This window comes from Carassius carassius, chromosome 22 (assembly GCF_963082965.1).
Source record: "Carassius carassius chromosome 22, fCarCar2.1, whole genome shotgun sequence".
NCBI classification, from domain to species: Eukaryota; Metazoa; Chordata; class Actinopteri; order Cypriniformes; family Cyprinidae; genus Carassius; species Carassius carassius.
In genome coordinates this window covers 12,007,460-12,031,485 of record NC_081776.1, presented here as the reverse complement: position 1 = coordinate 12,031,485, position 24,026 = coordinate 12,007,460, and the positions used below count along the sequence as shown (strand labels likewise).

Here is a 24,026-nt window from a genome sequence, read left to right as displayed (position 1 = left end):
CATTACAGCTTTATGATATGACATGCTCACATGCACATTATAAAACTGTGCTATTATCTTTTTAACACCTTCATGACACATTTAGCATTACTGATTTAGACAATTGGCAAACCACAATTTTAATCCGCAGCTGTGTTGCCACATCAAGATTTCATACTTTTTCACTCCAAGGCCCTCATTTAATTTGCACAACTTTTTCCAACTATATATTAATTAAAGGGTCAATGCTTTCTGAAATTTATCAATTTACTCAAGAAAATAATATTTAAAACAGTTTCTTAACCCATGCAATTTACCCCACGAAGAATTAAAAAATATATATGCAATAACCTTAATATTTTTTGCTACATCCCTCTGTCTTAATATATTCTTTGCCTATTTTATTTATAGCAAATCGTACAAAATGCATTTTATTTTCCAATGTATTTTTCTATATAAATTAAGTTAATATATACATGTGCATTTTATTTGCACCTTACTTTTTATTATATCTGTTGTTGCTTTGTGTACTGGAAGATTGTGACCCTAAAACAAATTCCTTGTGTGCAAACACACTTCTCAATAAAGCTCTCTCTGACTTCTGAAATATTTTACAGCTTGACAAAAAGCAAGCATTTTTCCTCAAAGATATGTCGACAGCATTTTAACTTCTCAATCATTTCCATGATTTTTGCTGGTCTACAAATCACACTTTTCAAATTAAGCCACCTTTTCAAAGATTGCTTTCTTCTTTAACAGAAAAATATTTAAAGAATTGCGTTCAAATAAAGGATTAAATAGTTTACTCCCTTTTTCTCGCTTACACTCATTTTTGATAACCTCGAGGGGCCCTAGTGGGTCCCTGGCCCCAGGGTTCACGATATTTACACCAAACCGGGGTCGCTGGCTTAGAGTAGGTGGACCTGGCAACATGAAACTGCAGGAAGTCTCTAGTATTTGTATCGTCTTTCACTGATGGGCGGGCCCCGCGCGCCGCCGGCCAATGAGAAGCGTCTTCTGTTTAAATAGCCTTCGCTGTCAATCTTTTTTTCCCCTGCCAGTTTACTTGCGTTCGCCATATTGGGTGCTCGTCTACTCGAATAACTCGTCTGTTTTTCTTCGGAATTACTACGAGACGGCATCGGAGTCGCGCGCTGTTTTCATGACTTGTTTTCCACGCGCCTTCGCCTTCCCGCAAGCATTCGCGCTATTGTTATGCGTGCACTCTGCGTCTGGCTCGGATTTCTCGGGAAGAAGGATCGCTCTTAGTTAGACCGTGTCTGGCTCGATTGCGACTGCGATTCTCTGGACGAACTTTCATGTGCAAAATGTCAAAAGTGCGCGTCTCCAATGGAAGCCCGACGCTGGAGAGGGTGGACGCAAGGCAGGCGGATCACGCCAAACCGCAGGTCTGCAGAAACCTCTTCGGCTCCGTGGATCGCCAAGAGTACGCGAGGGACGTCAAGGAGCAAATGCTGGAGATGGAGAAAGCGTCCAAAGAAAAATGGAATTACGACTTCGCCAAAAACGAACCGCTATCACCTGGCGACTACGAGTGGCAGGAGGTGGACGCGAAAGAGGTACCGGAGTTCTACCTCAGACCGCCTCACGCAAAACGGGATAACGTTACTTCGACCAGGACTGTGGATCATAACGGGAACCACGACTATTTGTTGAAAATGAGCGGACAGGGGGACTCTGAGAACGCGGAGCACGCGAGTCGCTCGGATTGCCGAACGGCGCTGACCACGCCGAGAAAAAGACCGTCGACAGAGGATCAGGGTAAATGTTTCGGGAGTCTCGGTGCTCTTGATCTCGAGGGACAAACAGTTTTCTAATGGTGAAACTGCTTGCTTTCGCGGTCTAGCTCGCAAATGAAGTCGCTTTTCTAACACCATCTTCATTCTTTCGATAGATCCTCCTTGCCAAAGCAAAAGAGCCAACGTCCAAGCGACCGAGGCGAAATGCTGTCCAGAGACGAGTTTGCACGCGCCCAGCAAGTCGGATACCAAAACGTAAACAAGGTGAGTTTCGTGCGCGCTGTCTGGTGCATGTCATCTTATGCATTTATGTACATGCGTGTTACTTAATGCTAGAAAGTTTGCGTTCAACATCGCATATATAAATACATAAATATAAATTGTTCTATTGGTTTTACTGTTGCACCCTAAAACGCCAAGAATGTTCGTTCCTTGACGCGTGCTTGTCCACGCGATCAGAAAGCGTTTGGTTTGGTCTTTTCAAGCAAACGCGCGTTTAAGACCGCGTTGTCACCGCGCAAGTGACAGTCGAGTCAAACGGGACTCAGAAGCATAACATTGTAGTAACACGTCAGCAGGTCTCTTGTAGGGTGTGCGCGTGGGAGGAGGAGGGGGTCTGGGTTCACAATGCACGCACATACTTGCACGCAAAATTCTTCGCTTTTCATTCGCGCTGTCCTGCGGTATCGCTCATGTTTTAAACGCGTCGTGGGAGAAGGGCGTTTGTTTGCGCGCAAATATTGTTGCCGTAGTTTTCGGTGTCGTTTATTTCAAGCATTGTGTCGTTGTGAAGTTTTTGCTAGCGCGTTTGACATGCTGTTTCCTTTGCTAATAAACTTTCCCCTTGTTCCCTGCAGAGACAGATGAAGAAGACCATTTTCTCCATCAAATACTTCAAGAGCTTTATGAAGTAAACAGGGACAGCAGTTGAAAAATAGAAATCGAGCCTTGGAGAGGCTGTATAAGCACTGAATTTTTACACTAAAATTTTGGCACTCGACAGAATATATTTGCCTCAAAAGCAGACAATGTAGCAGTGTGCAATTGGAGTTTCGTTTGTTCTTTTACTACCTATGTATATACTTTCATTTTATATGTAGCACATTTAAATTTAATATTAAGTTTAAAAAAAAAAAACAATCATTTATAAATGGAGTGCGTTTGACTTGAATTGCTGTGCAGTTTTCAAAACGTCTCCCCAAAATGAACCCTTTTAAAGTAAATATATCTGTGTCAAATACAAACACACTCATTAGACACCATTTCACTTTAATCAGGGTTAACAATCCCATTGTCTCAGTTTTGGCTGGCTCAGGATGTTGACAGTCAGAAATACACCTTCTTGTGTATCAGTGTTGTGCTCAACAGCAGCAGCACAACCTTGGACATTTTTTGAAGTTGCACAAATGTCACTGTTTGAAAAGCATTACAGAATTCTTCCCCTTCTGAGATCCGGCTACATTCAAATGATTTGATTTTTACATTGATACCGTTTTATGTTTATTGGTACTTATTTTACCAGCCAAAGTTACAGCACGTTGGGCATGTGGTGTTCTTCTCTGAAGGGACTGTGACTCCTAGTGTGGTATTAAGGTTTTCATGCATTTTTACAGTATTATTATATCCCCGGGTTATTCAACTAATTTTATTTTCTCTTATTTTAAATTCTTTCTTTTTTTTGGGGGGGGGGGGGGGGGGGGGGTAATGATGTAAATTCTCATGAACTACAAATCCTACCGAGTACACATTCAAAAATTGATTTTCGTATTTTTCTTTTGTCAATTTTATGTTTTTCCATTCATTGCCATGTAGCATAATGTTTATATAAATATACATTTCCTTTTTTATTTCCTTTAACACTGGGTCATACAATTAAGAACATTAGTGCATGAAGCCACTTCTTTGCCACAATATATTTGGCTTTCGTGTTGAACATGAAATGGCACTATGAAAAAAATGTATAAATGGGATTTTTTATTTTATTTTTTTAATTTAAGACGTTACACTGCACGTGTGTAAAACATTGAAGTGTACACCTCTGCGTACTGCTTTGTAAAGAAGAAAAACATTAAAACAACAACAACAAAAAAAAAACACTGAGGAAGTTTTACTAATTTATTTATATCAAGCTTTTTGTTGTTTATGACTATCCAAAGTGGCATTTGTGCATTTTCTGCATGTACTTCTTTTTATAGTTTTTTTCCCTCCAAAAATTTGTGCAAGGTTGCAAACTGAGCCTATTAAAAATTTGATGTGGATTATGTACTGCTTTATAAATGAGATGATTAAACCATAATGAAAACCTTCACCTGACTCCTTTTCATTATATTGTGCCGAAAAAAGTCTGAATGAAAACACACTCTTAGGGGAAACTTAAATACACCTCTCACACCCTGCATTAGCAAAAGCCCCAAACTGACCTTAAGCGGTTTTAAAAACCTAAATACATTTAAAACAATTCCAGAAGTGATAAATACATCACTCTCAGGTGCTAAATTGGTATGTGACAGTTTTCCCCCCGAACCCACACAAGCACCTGTCCACAAAAACACAATTATTTAATTTAAAATGCACTCACTTTTTTTTTTAATTTAGTGATATTGAACAAGGTAGGACAAACATGCTTTAAAAATGAATTTTCTTATGTAGTGTACTTACAAAATCTAATATAGTGTGTGCAAGAGATGCACACTAACAATTACACTTCTTTACACAATACAATCATGATTAAACTGTTGCTACATTTCAGATCCCTTTTAGATTTTCTTCAAATAATGTTACATGGAATATTTCATATGAAATGTAAATAGTAAAAGAAGCTCGGTGTTGATTTTTAATCTGACATGTTGAGAAATAATATAGAATTATTTTTTTTTTAAACTTGGCACTGCAAAATACTTCAAATGAACTGACACCAGTATGTTTGGATTCAATATATTAATAAACACAATGGGTCGAACTATATTACTCAAAACACACAGTGTCGAATCGAAACGCTGTTTTCTTTTAAATTGTTTGGTCGCGCATGTTGACTTGCAAAAGACACACATCCTCAAATATTTATCTCGATTGAAGATAACGTACGTGGTCACGTTGACCTCATTCTACTCGTACATTATCCAGGACATTTTCAGCGAATTCTTAAAGCGTTTTTGCAGCTTGCGCACCTTTTGGTTAACACAACGTGCAACAAGTTTGTGCGTTAAAGCTTCTGCGTTTCTAACGCATAACTCACGGAGCTCCCTGCTTCAATAAAGAAAAAAAACAAGGACACGTCCCGAGCAGAGGGATGGGGGGAGCCAAAATACTGACATACGGTTTGTCCAATCAGACAACTATTAAGAAAAACACACCACTTACTGAAGCCACTGAGATTGGCTTTGCGCGCGCTAAGGCTGGAGGAAGAGTGTGTTTGTACAGAGTGTTCTGCTCGTAAAGCACAACCTAGAATAAGAGCCATTGGCCAGACTGATATTTCTGCTGATGTTTGCGAAAGGGAAGGGAGAGGTGAGTTTGGCCCTAGGGTTAAATCGCAAGGATCTTTCTAAAGCCCCGTCCTCCTGCTCTGAAATCACGGCTCCATTGAAGGTGACGAAACACACGTGTATGAATCACACAGCGCGGACGCAATTTACACGAGCGAATGAGAAATTATTTTAACTATAACTTAACGATAACTTTTTCGGTGATGTATATATATTATATATAAACAATTACAGTTAAAAAGTTAATTAACGACAGCAGATATTTAAGGGGGAGCACAAATTCAAACCATTGTTCTGGCTTATAGATTAGGCCAATAATAAAATTAAATAATACGAATAACAAAATAAAATGTATAACGTCACAATAATGATATTAATTAAAAAAAAAACACACACAAAAAAGCTTTAGCAATTTTAAACATTTAAGGCATCTTATATAAAAAAATATATATTCTAACTGAAAAAGAATCAGTTTTGAATTAGCAAGAGATGTACACTACCAATCACACTTTTTACACACTTCACTCAATTTGTTACACATGATCTAATAAACCTGAAAACTACTTTTATAGAAAAATGTAAACTCCTACAAATATTAATTTCGTATTAATTTTGATTCATTATTTGATGACTACTTTTAGTATGTCTGTCAAGACAGTAAAGGAAACTCATTGGAGAGTCCGGCACATAAGAACTTCAATAAAGCATCCCAGGATGTGGGAGAAAGAACAGAGTGTGTCGCACATTTTTGGTCACTACATTTTTGGGTCATCTTATATGACCTTACATAATTTTATGATTTATTATTATAATAAAAATCATCATAATAACGTCTCAAATTAAAATAATAAAACTTAAGTTTTATAATTAAATACTTTGCAAGGAGGAAATCATTAATACCCACATTGCTGCTTGCACTAAAGAAAACAATTCATATAATATGTGATTATTTTCACCCAAACATCTTTACACTAAAAATAAAACTGGCTTGTGGTCAAATTATTGAGAAAACCATTGTTACTGACACAACACCCTTTATCAGATGAAACAATATGCTAAAAACCTCTTTCTGAGAAGATCTAATTCGTACTCCTACAGTCAATAAGTGATTAAGCAATGCACAGCTTGAACTGGAAGCCTGCCATGACATGAGCCTTGGTAAACACTAATAGCAGGCTGATGAAATCAGTAATTATGATACAAAAACAGCAGAAGGCTTCACATTTGTGCAGCTGTAAACCACCAGTGACAACGCCCTTGCTTGACCTATGCAGTAACTAAAGATACAAGTCTGGTTTTTAATATAAAATTATAGTAGAAAAACCAAAGGATTAATTTAATCTACTTGCATTTACACAAGAAAAGAGGATTTTTCTTTACCTCATTCACATTTCAGATGTCAGGATGCTTCACACAGGACTCATGGTAGCGTTCACCTTTTCTTCTCCGAACAATCAAGTTTGCAGATGTCCCAACCAGTCAGTAGAGAGCTTCATCAGAGAAAATAACTTTGCACCAGTCATTAATAACAATATATAACTTCATATATTATTATTATATACAGTGGCCCCAAAAATATGTGGAATATGATTAATGAAGCAATGTATACAGTCACAGTTAAAAATGTAGTGCACTACATGCCAATAAATAAATAAAACACACTGGGCTCGTCAGCCATGGCAACACTTTGACTACATAAATTAAATATCCCAAATATAAAAATGAGAAATAAACAGTTATGGCTAAAAGTTTTGCAAGTGACATAGATTTTGTGTTTTGCAAAGTTAACTGCTAAAACAATGATAAGCATATCATATATTTTAAAGGTTTTTATATATATATATATATATTTATATATATATATATATATATATATATATATATATATATATATATTTATATATATATATATATATATATTTATATTTATATATATATATATATATATATATATATATATATATATATATATATATATTTATATATATATATATATATATATATATATATATATATAATACAGTATTGACCCTTTTTCTTCATAACCTCTGAAATTCACTCTGGCATGCTGGATATTAGCTTCTGGGCCAAATCTTGACCGATGGCGATCCATTCTTGCCTTATTAGATCTGAGTTGATCACAATTTGTGGGCTTCTGCTTTTCCATTCACCTTTTGAGGACTGACCACAACTTCTCTCTGGGGTTGGGTTCCGGGAGTTGCCTGGCGATGGATCCAAAATTTAAATGTAATGATCTTCGAGCCACTTCTTTATCACTCTTTCTTTGTGAAATGGTGCTCTACATTATGGAAAATACACGGATCATCACCAAATTTCTTATAGATTGTTGAAAGAAGTTGCTCTTGCAAGACGTTTTGATACTATTCATTATTCATGGCAGTGTTTTTGGCCAGAATTATGAGAGAGCCCCACTCCCATGGTTGAAAAGCAACTCCACACATGGATGATCTCAGGGTGCTTTACACAGGACTCATGGTAGCGTTCACCTTTTCTTTTCTGAACAATTGATTTTCCAGATGTCCCAAACAGTCGGAAAGGAGTGTCATCAGAGAAAGTTACTTTGCACCAGTCAATATTCTTTGTAGCAAATTTCCTGCATGTGAGGCCATTTTAATGCAAAGTTTCTTTGGAGGTAACCATTGCTAACAAGAACACAATGATTGGAAGCGCTTCTTCCCTCCTTTTATAACAACCCGTCTGCTCTTACAATCTAATTTCGCCTGACTAATACTCATTCACACTTTCACATGTGCTGCTGATATGACTTGTCAATTAATGTTAGCTAGTCATTTTATGTCAGGATCAAAAAAAAGTTTTTGTTTTTTTTGATTGAAGCTTTTAGCAATTATTTAAAATGCAGTGCTTTGCCAAGACATGTTTTTTTTTTGTCATGCAATAAAGCTAGTTCAAAGGGCAATTTAAAATATTGGTACAGTAAATAAAGTGCACAAAAGCAGTATTTTGTTTAGGCAGTATTTGTGGCAGTTGATAAATTGGGAATGAAACCTTTGTGAATCTCAATCATATTTTTGAAATGTGACATACCATCGGTTTTGCATTGTTATTAATTTGAGTGAATTTTATGAGCCTCAGTGTGATTTTTTTAATTCCTCTGCCTCTCTTTGCCCAGCAGTCATGTATGTGTGTGTATATATTATTATTATTATTTTATTTTAATGTATTTACTTTAGAAAAAAATAACTGCATTAAAAATATGTTGTTGGGTAAATCTACACTGTAAAATCCAATAGTTTACATTACTTAGATTTAATTAGTTATCTTTACTTAGTCATTATACTTACTAGGTTTTATTAAGTTTTAGCTACTTTCAAGGCAAATAAAACAATTTACTTACTGTTTTGAGTGACACTTAAAATATTCAAGTAGCCACAAAGGAACCAATGACATTAATAAACCAATGAGAGGCAGCAGTGCACCAATATGTTGCTAATTGCCGGGGGGGGTGGGGGGGGGGGGTTAGCTCACCATTATAGTGATTAGCATTCCCTTTGGTTGGGCACTTGAAACTTCATTTATGTTACTACAATTTTCTCTCTATTAATGGAGAAATGCATCATGAAATCAGAGTTATTTGATTTCAAAGAAAAGTAATAAATAGGTTGTTTTTATAAAATGATCTATTTTTTTTAATTAAAGCATTTTTATGTATGTGTTTAATAATGACCTTTTTGAGATTTTGTTTTTCATAAATACCTTGATATGCTTTTTATATAATTCTTAAATAGTGAGTGGTAATATGCTGAAGTCACACACAGACTTAAACATTCATCACATGAATCACAACAATGGTAACAATTAAATTTAATTTATTTTCATTAATTGTAACAATAGCCATTTTATTTGCTCTTTTTGTTGTGCTACTGCTGACACAAGACAGCAAATAAAATTGGCAAATAAAAACAACAACTTTAAAACAAAGCAACTGCATAATTTATTCTGCGCAATGCATTCTGGGAGTCAGTGAGTAGCTATACTAAGTCATGAGTAAACCTAAATGAAAGGATCAAGTACCCCCTACAGTTCTTTTTTAGTTACTAGAACTCTTGTGTAAGTTAACTATACTAACTAAGCATTTGTCAGTACAACATACTATTCCTATTTCACTTTACTTAGTTTTTTCAAGGCAATCAGTTTGCATGCTTTTTTTAAGTAAGCCCAACTTATTAGATTTTACAGTGTAGTGACTATTTATTTTCACCTGAATGACAAATAGAATGGACAACATAGAATTAACTTACACTGTTGAAAGTTCCTGAGCTATATCAAGAAATCAGAATATCAGCTGCTTGAGTAACACGTCCAATCCTGAAACTCAATCTAATGCCTGAGGTGTAACTAATCATACAAATAACAAACAACCTCTGGTCAGACAGCAGAGGACAGCTGACAACGATGCAGATAACAGGCCCATCAAGTCAAGCATCCTAGTTTAAACCTGTGTGTCTATGGTTTCACACAGTTTGACTTTACTTTCCAGTTAGGGTCACTGCACCATTTTAGATATGGTTCCAGCAGGTGCGGCTGGAGGAGATCTCAGAGGTCAAAGACTTTTCAAGGGTCAAGCTGCCTCTCTCTTGTAGGAATTAACAAGCACTTTTTGAGGTAACAAACCGCTATTGCTTAGATAGGGACACGTGCCTGAAGGTCAGAGTGTATCTGACCAGTGTGAATAAGCAGATGGTAAATGTTTTCTTATCCTTTTCACTCAAAACCCTCGGGAGAAAGCCCTCAAGAAAAGCTTAGAGACTGCTTTTGATGCAATCTTGGCTGGTCTGCACATTTACAAATTTTACATTCGTTTTTTTTAAATCTTATTTATATATATATATATATATATATAACAGACTAAAGTACAAAATATTCTGTTTTCATGCAGGTTTACCAACAATTATTAATTGGAGACACTATTCTAAAGCTGATCTTGTCTGTTAACATGGCTTACTGATTTCACATTGGTTCTCACCAATTCAGTTAATGTCGGTGAAACCAAGAGAAAGCTCTCAGGTGAGAGGTCATGTCAGATGTATTGGTAACCACTAATATTTAACAAATATCACACCAGAAGTCACAGACAAAAGCACCTGATGACACACACTCCTCAGCACAGTACTTCGCAATCTTGCATGAAATCTAGTTTAGACATCCCATGTCTTGCACTGACTCTTAAATTAAGTGTTGTGCTAAAAATAGAAGCTGTTTGCGAAACTTTAGTTCTTTTGCTCCTTTATGCAATTTAAAAGTTCAGTAGCTCAAGATTCACGTTCTAGTTTGAACAGCACATGTGCTAATTAACTTAACACTTTACTGCAGCCTCCTACGCATGGTTAACTGAAATGCTGAATGCCAGCTCTGTAAAATGCCACAAGTAGGAGTAAAGAGAGATGTAGAATAAAGATACTTAAATGAATAGTGTGCCCAAAAAAGAAAATCATTTACCTACCCTGAAGTCGTTCTAAACCCATGAGGATTTTTCTACAGTGGAGATATTTAGCAAAATATCTACGCTGCTCCTTTACATAGAATCTAAGTAAATGGCGACTGTCAAGCTCTAAATAAATGAACAAAAGCATTATAAAACCTAATCTTAAGATTAAGCTAAGTCATTATTCACTGCCAATTTCCTCTACTGCTACAGGTATCTATGTGTGCATATATTCAAATACATGCTTCAGATGTGTCAATACAAATCTGGCATTAATAATGTAAAATTTATTCGGTTCTCATATTTAAAATTATTTTAAAGTTTTCAGAGCTACAGCAAAGGAGATTTTCACTAAATGGTTGAATTTCACCTGAAAATTATTCCACTGAAGAACTATTATGTTTTTTTTTTTAAGCTAGCCAGTCTCTAGGCACTTTGTGTTTTGATGGATTTGGAATGATATAAGGAATTTCAAACTATTTATTATATATTATAATATACAGTGTTGGATCGGTAAAAGAGTAAGATTTGGCTCCAGATCGGCATAAAAGAACAACTTTGCCTTGGGTTATCTGATTACTCTGCTTGCTGCACAAATGCACAGGAGTCTTTTAAAATGCAGACACATCTCCAATCACAGATGCCCTTCGCCTACGGCAACCACAGACAAGTTTGCAAAGGCTGACGAACACCTACATCTAACAGAAACCACTGATGTCTGTCTCTCTGCAAAACCACAGCGCAAACTTCAAGCCTGGCAGTGTTCAACAGCCTGCTGAATGATAAAACGAGAATGATAATCACAGTCTATGAATGTTTTTATATGTTTTATATCATTAGGCAGGTGACAGGTTCATTTGACACCAATAGGACATTTCTTAGATGCATTTGGAATATATGCATTCTTGTGCTCAAAGACAAATGCAACAGTCCCAAGACATGTTTTAAAAGTTTTAACTCGACATACACAATTATAAAGTATTGTTTTGAATACAAATCAATCATAATCTACATCATGTGTGTCATAACATGGTGCTCATGGCATGAAATGAAAAAAGTAAGCAAACATCAGTGCAAACGTAGCTGCAGTGGCTACACTTTAAAAGACTAAAAGACACAACTAGGACGAAAGGTTTTTGTCTAAAACCTAAAGCACAGACACTAAAAATTAAACTAAAAAAAAGCATTAGTAATCAATTAGCTGATTTTTGGATATATCATTGCCTTTTATATATTTCTAAATTAATTAAATTGTTTAATGTGGGTACATTTAAACTTTTTAGTCATTTTAATAAAAGGCCATTAAAACTTAAATAACTTATTAAAACAAAATAAAAGAACAAAAATCAAGAACATCAGAGTATATTCATTCTAAATAAAAAAAGGCTCTTGCATCTCTCTCTCTCTCTCTTAGTCAAAGAATTGCTAAAATACCTGTGTAATTTTGACTGTAATTTCACCTTTGATGTGGAGAATGTTTTGAGAGCACTAATAACAGTTTTGGGAAAAGACGCACTTGTGCATGACATACGCACAGGGCATATTCGTGGAAAGACATAATATCAAACTGACTAGACCTGCTCTATCATATTTACTACTAAACTTGTTTGAGAGAATGTGTGTTCAGGCACAGTGTAACCTACTCAAATACGGCTCAAACAAAACAACCTTTGACATTTTACAGCCTAATGATATATAAAATGATGTTATATATCAATAATGACATATAACAAAAGGTCTGCAATCTTGGGTGTGGTGTGTTAAACTTCAAATATATTCAAGGCTTTCTAAATACATTTTCACATATTCACATTTCCAGGAACCAAAACTGAAACATACAGAGAAAAGTGCACGTTGCCACTAAAAATCCAACAAGAACTATTGTAAGAAAATTCCCACCATTACGATTGCGATATGAACTTGAAAGATACCTTAAATTGTGCTTCATAAAATGGTCAAACATTAAAATCTTTAGGAAGGAAAAAAAATCGTTCCAAAAGGAGGTTTGTACAGAAATCCCATAGAAGATCCGATATCTGTTTTTAAAGGGGTCAAATGATGCGATTTCAATTTTTCCCTTTCTCTTTGGAGTGTTACAAGAAATATTCTTTATAAAAGTTAAAGGTCCTATGACATGAAAATTTCACTTTCTGAGGTTTTTTAACATTAATATGAGTTCCCCTAGCCTGTATATGGTCCCCAAGTTTCTAGAAATTTTAATCGGTGTAAATCGAGATTTTGCTATCTTTCTCTGCCTTTGAGAAAATGGAAGCTCAAACGGGCTGACCTGGAATCTCCTCTTTGTGACGTTGTAAGGAGAATTGTTACCTCCCCTTTCTCTGCTTTGCCCGCCCAAATATTTACATAGAATTCAGTCGCAATGTCAGCACAGGCGTCACAAACAGACTTTTATGATATGGATTCGACAGCACCGCCACAAACAGTGAGTAACAGTGTTCATTAATGCCTGATCTGTGATCAGTGATTTCTGATGTGTAGCTAATTATTCAAGTTCACACAGACTTTCTTTCTAAATCGTTTAATACTTTTTATGCATCAGTGAATCAAGCCAGTGACTAAACGATCAACTTCACGTTGTTTCTCTTAGTAGCATGAAACAAATGTTATTTAAATTGTGATTTAACTACAGAGAGCGATCAAAGAACGCTCCCTTTTTTTCGGAGCTCTCACACATCGCGAGTATATCTGCACACTTGCCCAAACTGCCGTTACAATGAATGACGCTGTTATGCTGCACAACAAAGCTCTTACTGTATTCATGTGTTTGCTGTTAGTTGTGGTGAAAGCATTTTGTGAGGGAGAAAACGTGTTGCAATAATGACGAGATCACTGCATTCACGCGATAAACAGACTCTGTCTACTCAATGCTCATCACTGCAGCCTTTCATGTGATGGGAAAAGATCGAAAAAATAATTATATAATCAACAAATCCACGATTCGTTAATCTCGACAGCTGTAATAGTAAAATAAAAAAAATTAAAAAAAAATATATATATATATATATTTGAGAGGGGTTCCACATGTAATACGCATTTCAAATGCAAAAGATGTCAGCCAATCACAACAGTTGTCGTTTACTCAGAGTCTCACAGCAGACACGCCCCTTCAAACAGAGCATTCAAGCCAGAGGGCAAATATCAGGATATAAAAATGCTTTTTATTTCTAAATTTGAAATGTAAAAATCATACTAACAATATAGGTACACCTAAGGAAACATTAAAAAGCATTTAAAGAAAAGGAAATAATCCATGTCATGGGACCTTTAAGAGTCAACCACGCCATCCTAAAATGGCTTATTCTAACACGCCCCCACGTCTATGTCACGATGTGGGAAGATTTGCATAACACCGTCCATCCGACGCTGTGTTTTTCGTTGTGAAAGCAAAGCTACTTTATTTGGCCTTCCAAAAGGGGACACAACTAGAAATCAGTGGTTAAGTTGTATTTACAACACTGTTTTAGAACAGTTCAACCCAAATATTCAGATGTGTGCAGTTCATTTTATGGAGGATTGTTTCCTGATCCTGGGAGAGTAGACCACAATGCCAGCTGTTCTGACTCACAGTCTGTAAATACGTTTACATATTTAAAGGATTTGCCACTGATGATTCAAACACGAGTTTTAAGCAGTGTAGAGTGTTGCTTGTTGTTTGTCATTTCTCTGATCACAAATGCAAACATGTTTTTGTGTTTACACGGCATGTTGCGTTGCAAGGCAATGCATAGATAGTCAGTGGTTCTCTATTCCAGTCCTCGCGCCCCGCTGCTCTGCAAATTCGTCCGTAAGTGCCCTGTGAAGTGGACATCACAGGATATTCCACCATGAGTCCAGGTCGAAGCGAACGCATATGTTCCATTCAAAGTCCACTGAAGTGCGCAAGACGTGAATTTAAATTGTATTTATTTACAGAGGTATATGATGTCACACTTGTCCGTCTGTGAAGACATTGTGCTGCGCTAATCCGTGAATGAATGATATGAAGTGAGGTAAACTTCAACAGATTTCCCCTGCTCAGGGAGCAATGAACACTGTGTAGGGATCATGTCAATTGGAACACAGTTCAGACACGGCGCTCACTTCTAAAGAGCCAATTATCTGAATCAGGTTTGTTAACAGAGACATGCACAATTGGCAGAGCTGAGGGGCGCGAGGAATAGAATTGAGAACCGCCAGTATTGTCATTATAATCCGTATTTATGTCCCCACTGGATGCAACAAATACCTTGTTTATAATGGGTCTTAATGTCTTTGTCTCGGCGCTCCGGAACACGACATCACAGTATAGTAAGGTGTGTAACATTTCCCTCGCACGCTGGATAGCTGGCCAATCAGGGCACACCTCGCTTTTCAGAATGATGAGCTCTGTAAAAATTTACTCGTTTCAGAAAGGCGGGGCATAGAGAAACAATAATGTACAGAATGTGGAAAATAATGTGTTTTTTGAAACTTAAACAGCATAAACCTATTTCATTACAACCAAATACACAAAGGTTTTCTTTTTAGCAACATCATATGACTCCTCTAACAGAAACGTTTTTAATATAATTCTTTTCGTAAAGAACATAGAACAAAGAACAAAAAAATCGGAAATCTGCTTTTTCCTTCCTGTGCTTAAAGTTTTCATTGATGCCAATAAAGAACCAGATTGCTAACTAACAATCTAGCTAGCAACCACCCAGGACACCCTAGCAACTGCATTGTAACACACGTATGATGAAATGTAATAGCCTAACATTGTGGCAAACAAGTTTTACATGGTTTATACTATATGGATTTGAGATTGCTTCTTGAAAGCACTTTCGGTGTATTTGGGCACATGAATAAATTCATATTTGTTTTACGCAGCATGCAGTAATATATCCTGTAAAAGATACTGATTGCAAACATCAGATCACTCAAGTCAGAAGTGTTTTCTCACATTTCTTGACCGGAGCGGATGCTGTGACGGGTCTCCAATACGGAGTGCTGCCCTCTTTTGGATGTGAAAGGCATTGTATTCCGGACAACATCCCTAAAATATCAGACTGTACGAGAGGAGATCCGCAACCGTAGTGTGTGTATGTGTCAGAATCACGAAGGCATTCCACTCTGAAATCTACCTTATCTGTGGGCTGCGGTGATAACGGTTCATAATTATGGTTCAACCATAATGTCATCATGCTAATGTCATTCAGGGCTTGAGAACAGGATTCAAATAGCAAAAAGAGGTGGTGGTTTTTTTTCTCTGCGGCCTGGCTGAGCAAATAGATGAATGTCCCTGAATAGAGACCAGATATATGAAACCACAGTCTCCCTTTTCATTGCGTGGAAGAACATGGGGTTAGCTGCCAAAGGAACAAAAATACTACCAGCTTGTGGAATGTCTTGGCATTGGCAAATAGAGAAGCAAACTCATTATGAAAGAGAGAGAGGGAGAAAGAAAAAAAAACTTCAGGCTAAATGCCAACAGCCTCAAATCAAACTCGGGCACTAGAAAAACTGTGCGTGTATCAAGAGAAAGCATGAAGTTCACCTAGCTCTCCAATTCAACCCACTCAGTCTCTCAATATTAATCAGTCCTTCTTTTGAAATGTTTAGTTCTTGTTTCTCTCTCACTAAACTGAATTTTGACCTCAGGAAACACATGGAGCTTAATCCGATATGTCTAATCTCAACTATTATGGTTACAAATGAAATATCATTATCATTTGGAACCACAAAATCGTGACACTGGATCCAACGAGTGGTGATACTAATAATTACAAATACCACATAAAAATTCCTCGGTCTTGCACAAACACCACAACAACAGGAAGGTGATCAGTCAACTCTTCAGGATCTCTACGCTAGACAAGCCTGGGCTTTGTTGCCTTTGTTTACGGACATGTTTGCACTTGTTCAGTGAGACTGTGGCAGAAAGGCTGAGTGATGGACGGCCAATTACCTTCAGCCTCGCATCCTGTCACAGTCTGAGGTGAACCACATGACCTTTGAAGAGGCTTGTCGCCCAGGGAGGCCATTGTTTCATTTGGATGTTTCACACCAGAGAAAATTGCAAATTGCTTTACTTTTAAAAGTAAAAGGGAAAAGTGCAGTCATATTTCCAAGTGCTGGCCTAAATCAGACTTTCATCAAAACTTTATTCCACCTTTTCATGACGATGCGAAATTCTTTGCTGCTTGTTCTTGAGCTGAAATACCACAGAGTTCAACTAAAGTACAACAGTTAGTAACAGTACAGCAATAGTCCATGTACTATATACACTTCTGATAAAATGCGGTTACTTCATTCTGCAACCAAATTCACTTCTGAAAAATTCACATGAAATCAAAGGAGATTGTACAAGAGTAAACGTAACTACTTGTTGATGAAGTGACTCTCTCATTCTTGTATAAAGCCATGATTCACCGAAGGGTTGCTTTGGTTACATCCAGCCTTCTATAGACTTGTTTTTTGAATATACATATAATGCACTGATTTTAAAGCGAAATTTGGAGGAACGCATTGAAAGATTCAAAATGTGAAACACAGAAGTAAGGGAAACTTTAACCTTTTTGGCTGTTGAAATCATGACCTTCAATTAAGTGCATTTACATATATTTGAAAAGTTTATTTTCAGTCAACCTAAAGTAATCATTTCGTTTTTAAATGGCATGATGCTTTATTCCAACTGAAATTGTACCAATATTACAGATTAGGCCTATATGTGTGTCTAAAATTGCACACAGACTGAGCAACAAGAAAGAAACTTCATACACATTAATAAATATGTTCTATATAGCATGAATATGTCGATACGAATGAAATCTGACAGAAACGAAACAGAATCTGCTGTGTTGTCTTTTGCTGTCAGCTGTCACTGCATTGTCATTCACAACTCCTCTCCCATGGCCTCAAGGGATAGTAAAGAATCTCAAAAGTAGTAGTAGTTCACCTGGGTGCTTTTTACTTACTGTTTTATGAATACTCAGGGAAGGCTACCATAGCTCAGCTTTGTCATGTGACCATTGGCAAATAAAATAATGGACATTACAGCTGGTACTGTCAAGACCGAATACAGTATTATCCATCACCTTCTTAAGTGTAACATTGGAGGGAAAAAAGGGATTTGATCTAATGTGTATTTCTCCTCCAGATTTACTTCCGGTAGGTGCAGTTTTTTTGTCAGCAGATGTAATATGACAAAATATTTCTCTTTTGCACTCACGGGGTTCACTTGAGGATCTAGAGTGGAAAAATACAGAATGTGTCCAAGAACTATGAACCTCCTTTTTCGAAAATAAAAATTGTGAAAAATATTGCCGCAAACTTGTGTTTGCTTACTATACTAAAGGGTGCTGCCTCAACAAAGATTAGCTCGGTGAGTTAAAGGTTGATGATACCTAAAGGGCTTAAAAACCTAAAAATATTTTACTACATAGCATGATATCGTATCAAAATCATATCTGAGCAGCCAGATCTACAATCCTTGACTGGATACTATTTTACTCTCGACTCCTTGTCCGGTCTAAGCTGTATTTAAAAATGGACTGCGAGTCAAAGGAGTTAAAAATGTCCCATTTAACCTCTGAAAATAAAATCCAACAGAGCTTGAAAGCCAAAAATACACCAGCTGAAAAGACTTCACAGGGACAGCGATAAGCAAACAAACATAACTGAAGCGATGTAGACGGGGTTAAAAACAAGAGGGGAGTAAAGAGGCCTTGCTTACAAAGAAAAATAAATCACAACATTTCAAAACACAACAAAAGAGGGTCTGTTTGGCTACAGTTTTCTCTGTGTCAGCAGGGATGTGGCCCTTTGGTACTAAACACACTGCAGAGATCTCCGAACCAAACAGTCAAAACCAAAGCATTGTTTCCTTTCGATATCTGGATTATGTTGAGTCGAACAGATGAATTTGCGTTCCCCGTACAGCTGACACTGCATGCTCTTGGCTTTATCCCTAGTTTTTGGAGAACTAAATTAGAGACAGGCAGCAGACTCTGTGCTAAGGATCTGGCCAAAGCCCGGGGCGATATGGGGGACAAGAATATTCCAAAAAAGCAACAGATGAAAAAGCAGTGTTCCTGTTTATGGAGGGTCTCTTTCAGAGGGCTCAAGAGCAGCTTATAAACTCACACTAATTCAATTAAGCGGCATTGCAGCAGGCTGACTGGAACCTCACGTGAACAGAGATACAAGCAGAGAAAGAAAAACAGAGAAGAGAGGGAAAACAATGAGTAAAATGGCAGGGAGGGGGTGTTTTATTTGCTATTTTTCTCCCTTTTCTCTAAAAAAACACTTCCTAGCATCTGGTGCAGATCCTTAGACCAGAATGAGTCTAAATGCTTTAGGTTATCTCTTCAAGAATTAATTCACCCCAACAAAATTAAATTCAGTCAAAAAAGGAGATGTTAAGCAGGATGTTCATGCTGCTCTTTTTCGTACAATAAATGAAAAATTGTGATGGGTCAGTCAAGCTCCATCAAACAAATGGCATTTTACTTTCCATGTGATCAAGCACTTATTGAAAGATTATAAAGTTATATAATGTTATAAAGTTATTACATATTAGCTAAAGGTCCAATGCCCAAGAAGATACAAAATGATTAGTAATCATTTATAAAGATTTGCAAATGATGACTAGTTTCCACTTTAGATTGGGTACTCCAAAAACATGAACATTAGATTATTTGCTAAGATGTGTAAATAGAGTGTAAATAAACAAATGAAGATCATATGAACTGAAAGTTTACTGACATTTGTAAGCATTTCAATTTACATTGAATAATCATACGTTAATATTTAGGTAATGTTTAGGTAAAGTCCATTAGTAAACATTAACAAGAACATCATCTCATATTTCTAGCTCTGATAAGGTTTGTTAATGATTTATAAATGAATGTTATTAAAAAGTGTTACCTTTTATTTTATGTCATTTTAAAGCACAATTATTGTTAGCTATATCATTTTTTTTCTAGTTTTCTAGTTCATGTTTTCCAGCCATCTCATTGACAACCAAACTTTTTATGACCCTTGTGTTTGGGTAAAACAGGTGCCTCTCATGTGATTTTGCACTTCACCTCAAAAGGTAGATTTTTTTTTTTTTTAATATGAAAACAAAAACAAAGCTGCAGAGTTGCTGCATGAGAAAAGTGTGTAGGTGTTGAGAGAAGTCTGGTGCAGAGCATCTCTGTCACTGAGCCAGTAAAGTTATTTACTGTAGATACACAGCCTCAGGTAGTACTTTTTGATTCCACTGTTCCTTCCTCCTTACGCTTCCACCACGCTTCAGAACAGACCTTTGACTTCTTCAAATTTGTTTGCCGTGGGACACCCCCTAAAACTACAGTGTGCTGTACTTTCATGTACAAAACATTAAATAAAACAAAAAAAAGAGTTGTGATGCAGACAGACCTGACTTAACATGACGTTTATTACCTTAGCAATCCCAATACAACATAGATGGCTACTGTGTCAGTTCTCACAGTTTTTAGCACCTCACGCCATGAGCTTGGCATTACACCTTAAATTGACAGCCCTTTGTAATGTATATGTAACATGAACACTGTAAAATGAATTGTTACCCAATCACATCTGATGTGCTTGTACTGATAAGAGATCTATTTGACTCATGTCAGATTAATAATACTGTAAAACTGTATTTGTATAAAATAATTTCATTTCTTTCAGTATACCTATGAAGAATGCCAGCTTTGCAAACAAAAGTGCGTGCTCCGATCCATTATACGTGACAGGGATTAGATCTCATAATATCTAGAAGCAAATTATTATGCTGACATGTGGTAACTGGAACAGAAACTAGGACCAGGATGTTACCTGTAGTGGGTACATTCCACACATGGTAGCCATAAAATACTTATCATTTGACTAGTGCGTTAATGGCACATAGATGTGTAAAACACTGGACTTGTGCCAGTTCACTGACAGCATGTGCAAGTTATAAAACCGAAATGAGGCCATACTCACGCACATGACACAAAGGGGTTTGGCAGAAAGAGCCAGCATAGTTTGCAACTCTACATAAAGTAATACAATTATTAATATTTAAAACAGGTGGGTCACTAACCTTTTATGATTCAGTTTTATTTAAATTCTGGGAGTCACATTTTAGTAACAGTGTAGGGCTCTGCAGATTTGTGTAAATGAATTACCACATTAGAGCACCCTTAAACTGTTGCTGTTAATCAGGATGTCTTGTTTTTCAAGAAAAGATAAACTTTCGAGTCTGTATTTCAATGTGATTCCTGTCTTAAAAACCCTTTGATTCCCTTGAAATATACTTTGATGCAGAACGTTGTCTTTAAGATGTAAAATAAAGCTTTGTAAATGGTATTTTGGCTGGTAAATGCATCTGAAGGCTCCTGAGTTTGTTTGTTTGCACAGTGTAAGCACATCTTTTTATGTTACATATTCCACTGCAGATGCGCATGTTGCACTCCACACAGCACTAATCTACAGCTACAGTTGTAGGATCCTACATGTGTATGGCACATGCCTTCATTCAACAGAATTAGTAATAAATCTCTGTGGATCAATCTGGAATGTTTCGCCGCCTACAGCCCAAAGAAACAAAGTTTTCCCTATCAGATTTAAAAATGGGGATAGCACCCATTAACAGAAAACTGCGCATTGTCCTAATGATTCCAGATTACAACAACTGACATAAAATATTTGCTGGCTGTTATTATCATGACACTCTTCCGTCTGGGCCGAGGTTGCAGACAGAGAGGAGACTCTAAATGATTTTATGATTACACTTGGAGCACACACCTGCATTAAACTAAGCAAATAACAGACAGTAAACCTTAGGAGTCATGCAATGCTGACTGTAGGAGTCTGACTTTTCCCCAAACTAGGGGAAGTGCATTTAGCAGATACAGGCTCACTCTGCGTGCAAGTACACCACTGGAGACCAGAGGCCCAGATAAGATTACTGCTCTTGTGAGCGGTGCGGGGCAAATGGGGGCAAGGCTCTGCACACAGCCACATTTTGTAAGGTAAACCATACACAAGTATCTGCTGCTTAATCACTGAAAGATATAAGCTCTGTTCCAAAATCTACTGAGCTGCTTCGCAGTCTACATTTTGGAATGCTCTACATAGGTAACAATTTCAAACATTAGAATCAGTCAAATCAGTTTTGACTTCAAGAAACGGGCCGTTGCACTTCTAAAGTTGGTCCTTAGCATGTTGCTAAAGTAATGACGTAACGCTAAAATTTAAAAATATATAGCCCACACATAAGCACTGTGTAAAATATGGTTATTGTGGATTGTATTGTATTCTGGAATGCATAATAATTTTTTGCAATTCTTTTAAATGTTGAATGAAGTAAAAGTATATTTATTCCTATTCTAGGATTTACTTTTCACTATTGCAATGCCTTGTTACACTGACTCAGCCAACAGACTAGTTTATGCCATGGCCACAAAATATGATTTGGTGCTTCCCATTTCTAATCAGAAGCAGGTGGTATGAGGACAGGATAGTCTTATTCTAGATAGCATTTTATTGCACAAAAATTTGAAGTGCAAAATCAATCTGTTTTTACCAAAGAAGAATGGTACATTTTACATGTGCAGATTACAATGATATATATATTTTTTTTATCTGATAGACGTGGACTAAAATCCATAAAACTCAAGATCTGATTACCGTCTGAGGAATTTATCTGGTTATTTTAACATAGTACTGGTAGCGCATCATATGTTAGTTGACATTTCTGTCTGACCTTCACCATACTGTATCTAAATACAGAGACAACATGATTTTCTAATGGCGAGTCATTAATATTCCAGCCTTCAAAACAAAGAGCAGTCTCATGAAGTGGGCGGTGAACATCAGAAGTTCACGAAAAAGAGAGAAAAGGGGAATGGTTAAATTGGCTACTATGTTTGTTTACTGGTCATCAAGATGCCATGGCAACCACTCCAGATATGAAATTCAGAAAAGAGAAAAAAAGATAAGATGAAAACATAAGATGGATCAATGCCCAAAGATGTCAGAAAAATGCTTCTTCTATTCATCATTTAGTCACTCATGTTTTACCAAACCCACATGGAATTGACTGACTTTCATGTTCATGAAAAATCTAAAGTAAGAGAAATATATCATAAAAGCCACTTTCTAGTGCTGCTGAATGTATACGGAGAAAAAAAAAAATGCCCCAACACATTGCATGGCAAAGCGAACACCGCTTTTGCGTCTTGAACCACTTTCACAAAGTGGTTTTCTGGTGTGCTTTCTAATCAAATCAGTTCTCACAACTGACTGAATGATTTGTTCATGAATCAGACTGATCTTAACTCACTAAGTCACATGATCTGGTTAACAGCCCACTGGAGGGAAAGATTATCAGTAATGTCTGTTTGTCACAAAGATATAGAAACTTGTTTGCATGCCATATGCACCATTTTTTTTTATACTTTGATGGTGGCTTTTGAAACTTGAAAACCTCTATCCACTTTCACTGTAACAGCACAAAAAACAGTGAATGATATTTTAATAATAGTCCTCTTTTTGTGTACAAATTTCTGCTTTTAAAAGTTTTGTTACAATATGGAGGTGAGTTTATGACAATTTTCGTGGCATCTGTAACAAAAAATTTATTGTAGATCTAGTTCCAAGATATTGATGCAAAGGCATCAGCTAAAAGTAGAACCGGAAAGCTCTTAAAAGTAACACATGGCATAAGTGACAAAAATAGAGTGTTCATTCAGAAGCACTGGTCACACCGCAAGTCATTGGAACCCCTAAAACGCTGCCTGTTTTCAGATGTTATCAGACGACAGATTTATTCTTTATTAATGATAATGATACCCTAGCCACTCTATTTTCAGCCAGTCTTGGTTATTTCCAGACATATTTAGCACTGGCAAATCCGGGTGTATTATTTCCACAGAATAGTTGAGGCTTAAAATCTGAGCTAAAACCACAGACCACTATGGCACTACGTAATGCCTGATTAAAGAGCGGGAAAAGCGTAGGCTGAGCGTGCAGCAGGCAATCCCTTCGTTCGGTACTTAAGATGAAGCAAGCAGCCCATCAGTATTACACCAAATGATCCAAGCACACAGTGCAACAAGTTTTCATGGTACAAGTATGCAAAAAAAGTATGTGAAAAGAGTTATCAAAGAGTCACCCAGTTCTGTAAGGAAGCTTCAGGGACTTTTCCTGAAGTGTCAATAAGATGATCAATCTAAGGCCTTATTCAGAGCATGTGGCCATCCTTAGACAAATGTCACATGTGATATCAGAAGCGAAACTCAACTTTAGTGGTGTCCTTGCTTTTGTGCTATCATAACTATAGCAAATCTGATAAATCTGATG

The 24,026-nt window shown here is 36.7% G+C and overlaps 1 protein-coding gene and 1 long non-coding RNA gene across 2 annotated transcripts in view; one reads left to right on the top strand and one right to left on the bottom strand.

The window, feature by feature from the left end:
* The first annotated feature begins 1,020 nt into the window (after positions 1-1,020).
* Positions 1,021-3,409, top strand: LOC132098969 (cyclin-dependent kinase inhibitor 1B-like). The gene is made up of 3 exons (XM_059505297.1): positions 1,021-1,761; positions 1,895-2,003; positions 2,597-3,409. Exons 1-2 carry the CDS (start codon positions 1,299-1,301, stop codon positions 1,996-1,998), a joined length of 567 nt encoding a protein of 188 aa, XP_059361280.1. The 5' UTR covers positions 1,021-1,298; the 3' UTR covers positions 1,999-2,003; positions 2,597-3,409.
* Positions 3,410-11,502: 8,093 nt separating this feature from the next.
* Positions 11,503-24,026, bottom strand: part of LOC132098384 (uncharacterized) — a 65,545-nt gene continuing 53,021 nt past the window's right edge. Inside the window, exons 3-4 of the long non-coding RNA XR_009422899.1 lie at positions 14,935-15,074; positions 11,503-11,835 (exon numbers count right to left, since the gene is read on the bottom strand). This is a non-coding gene — a long non-coding RNA (uncharacterized LOC132098384). The remainder of the gene's footprint in view (positions 11,836-14,934; positions 15,075-24,026) is intronic.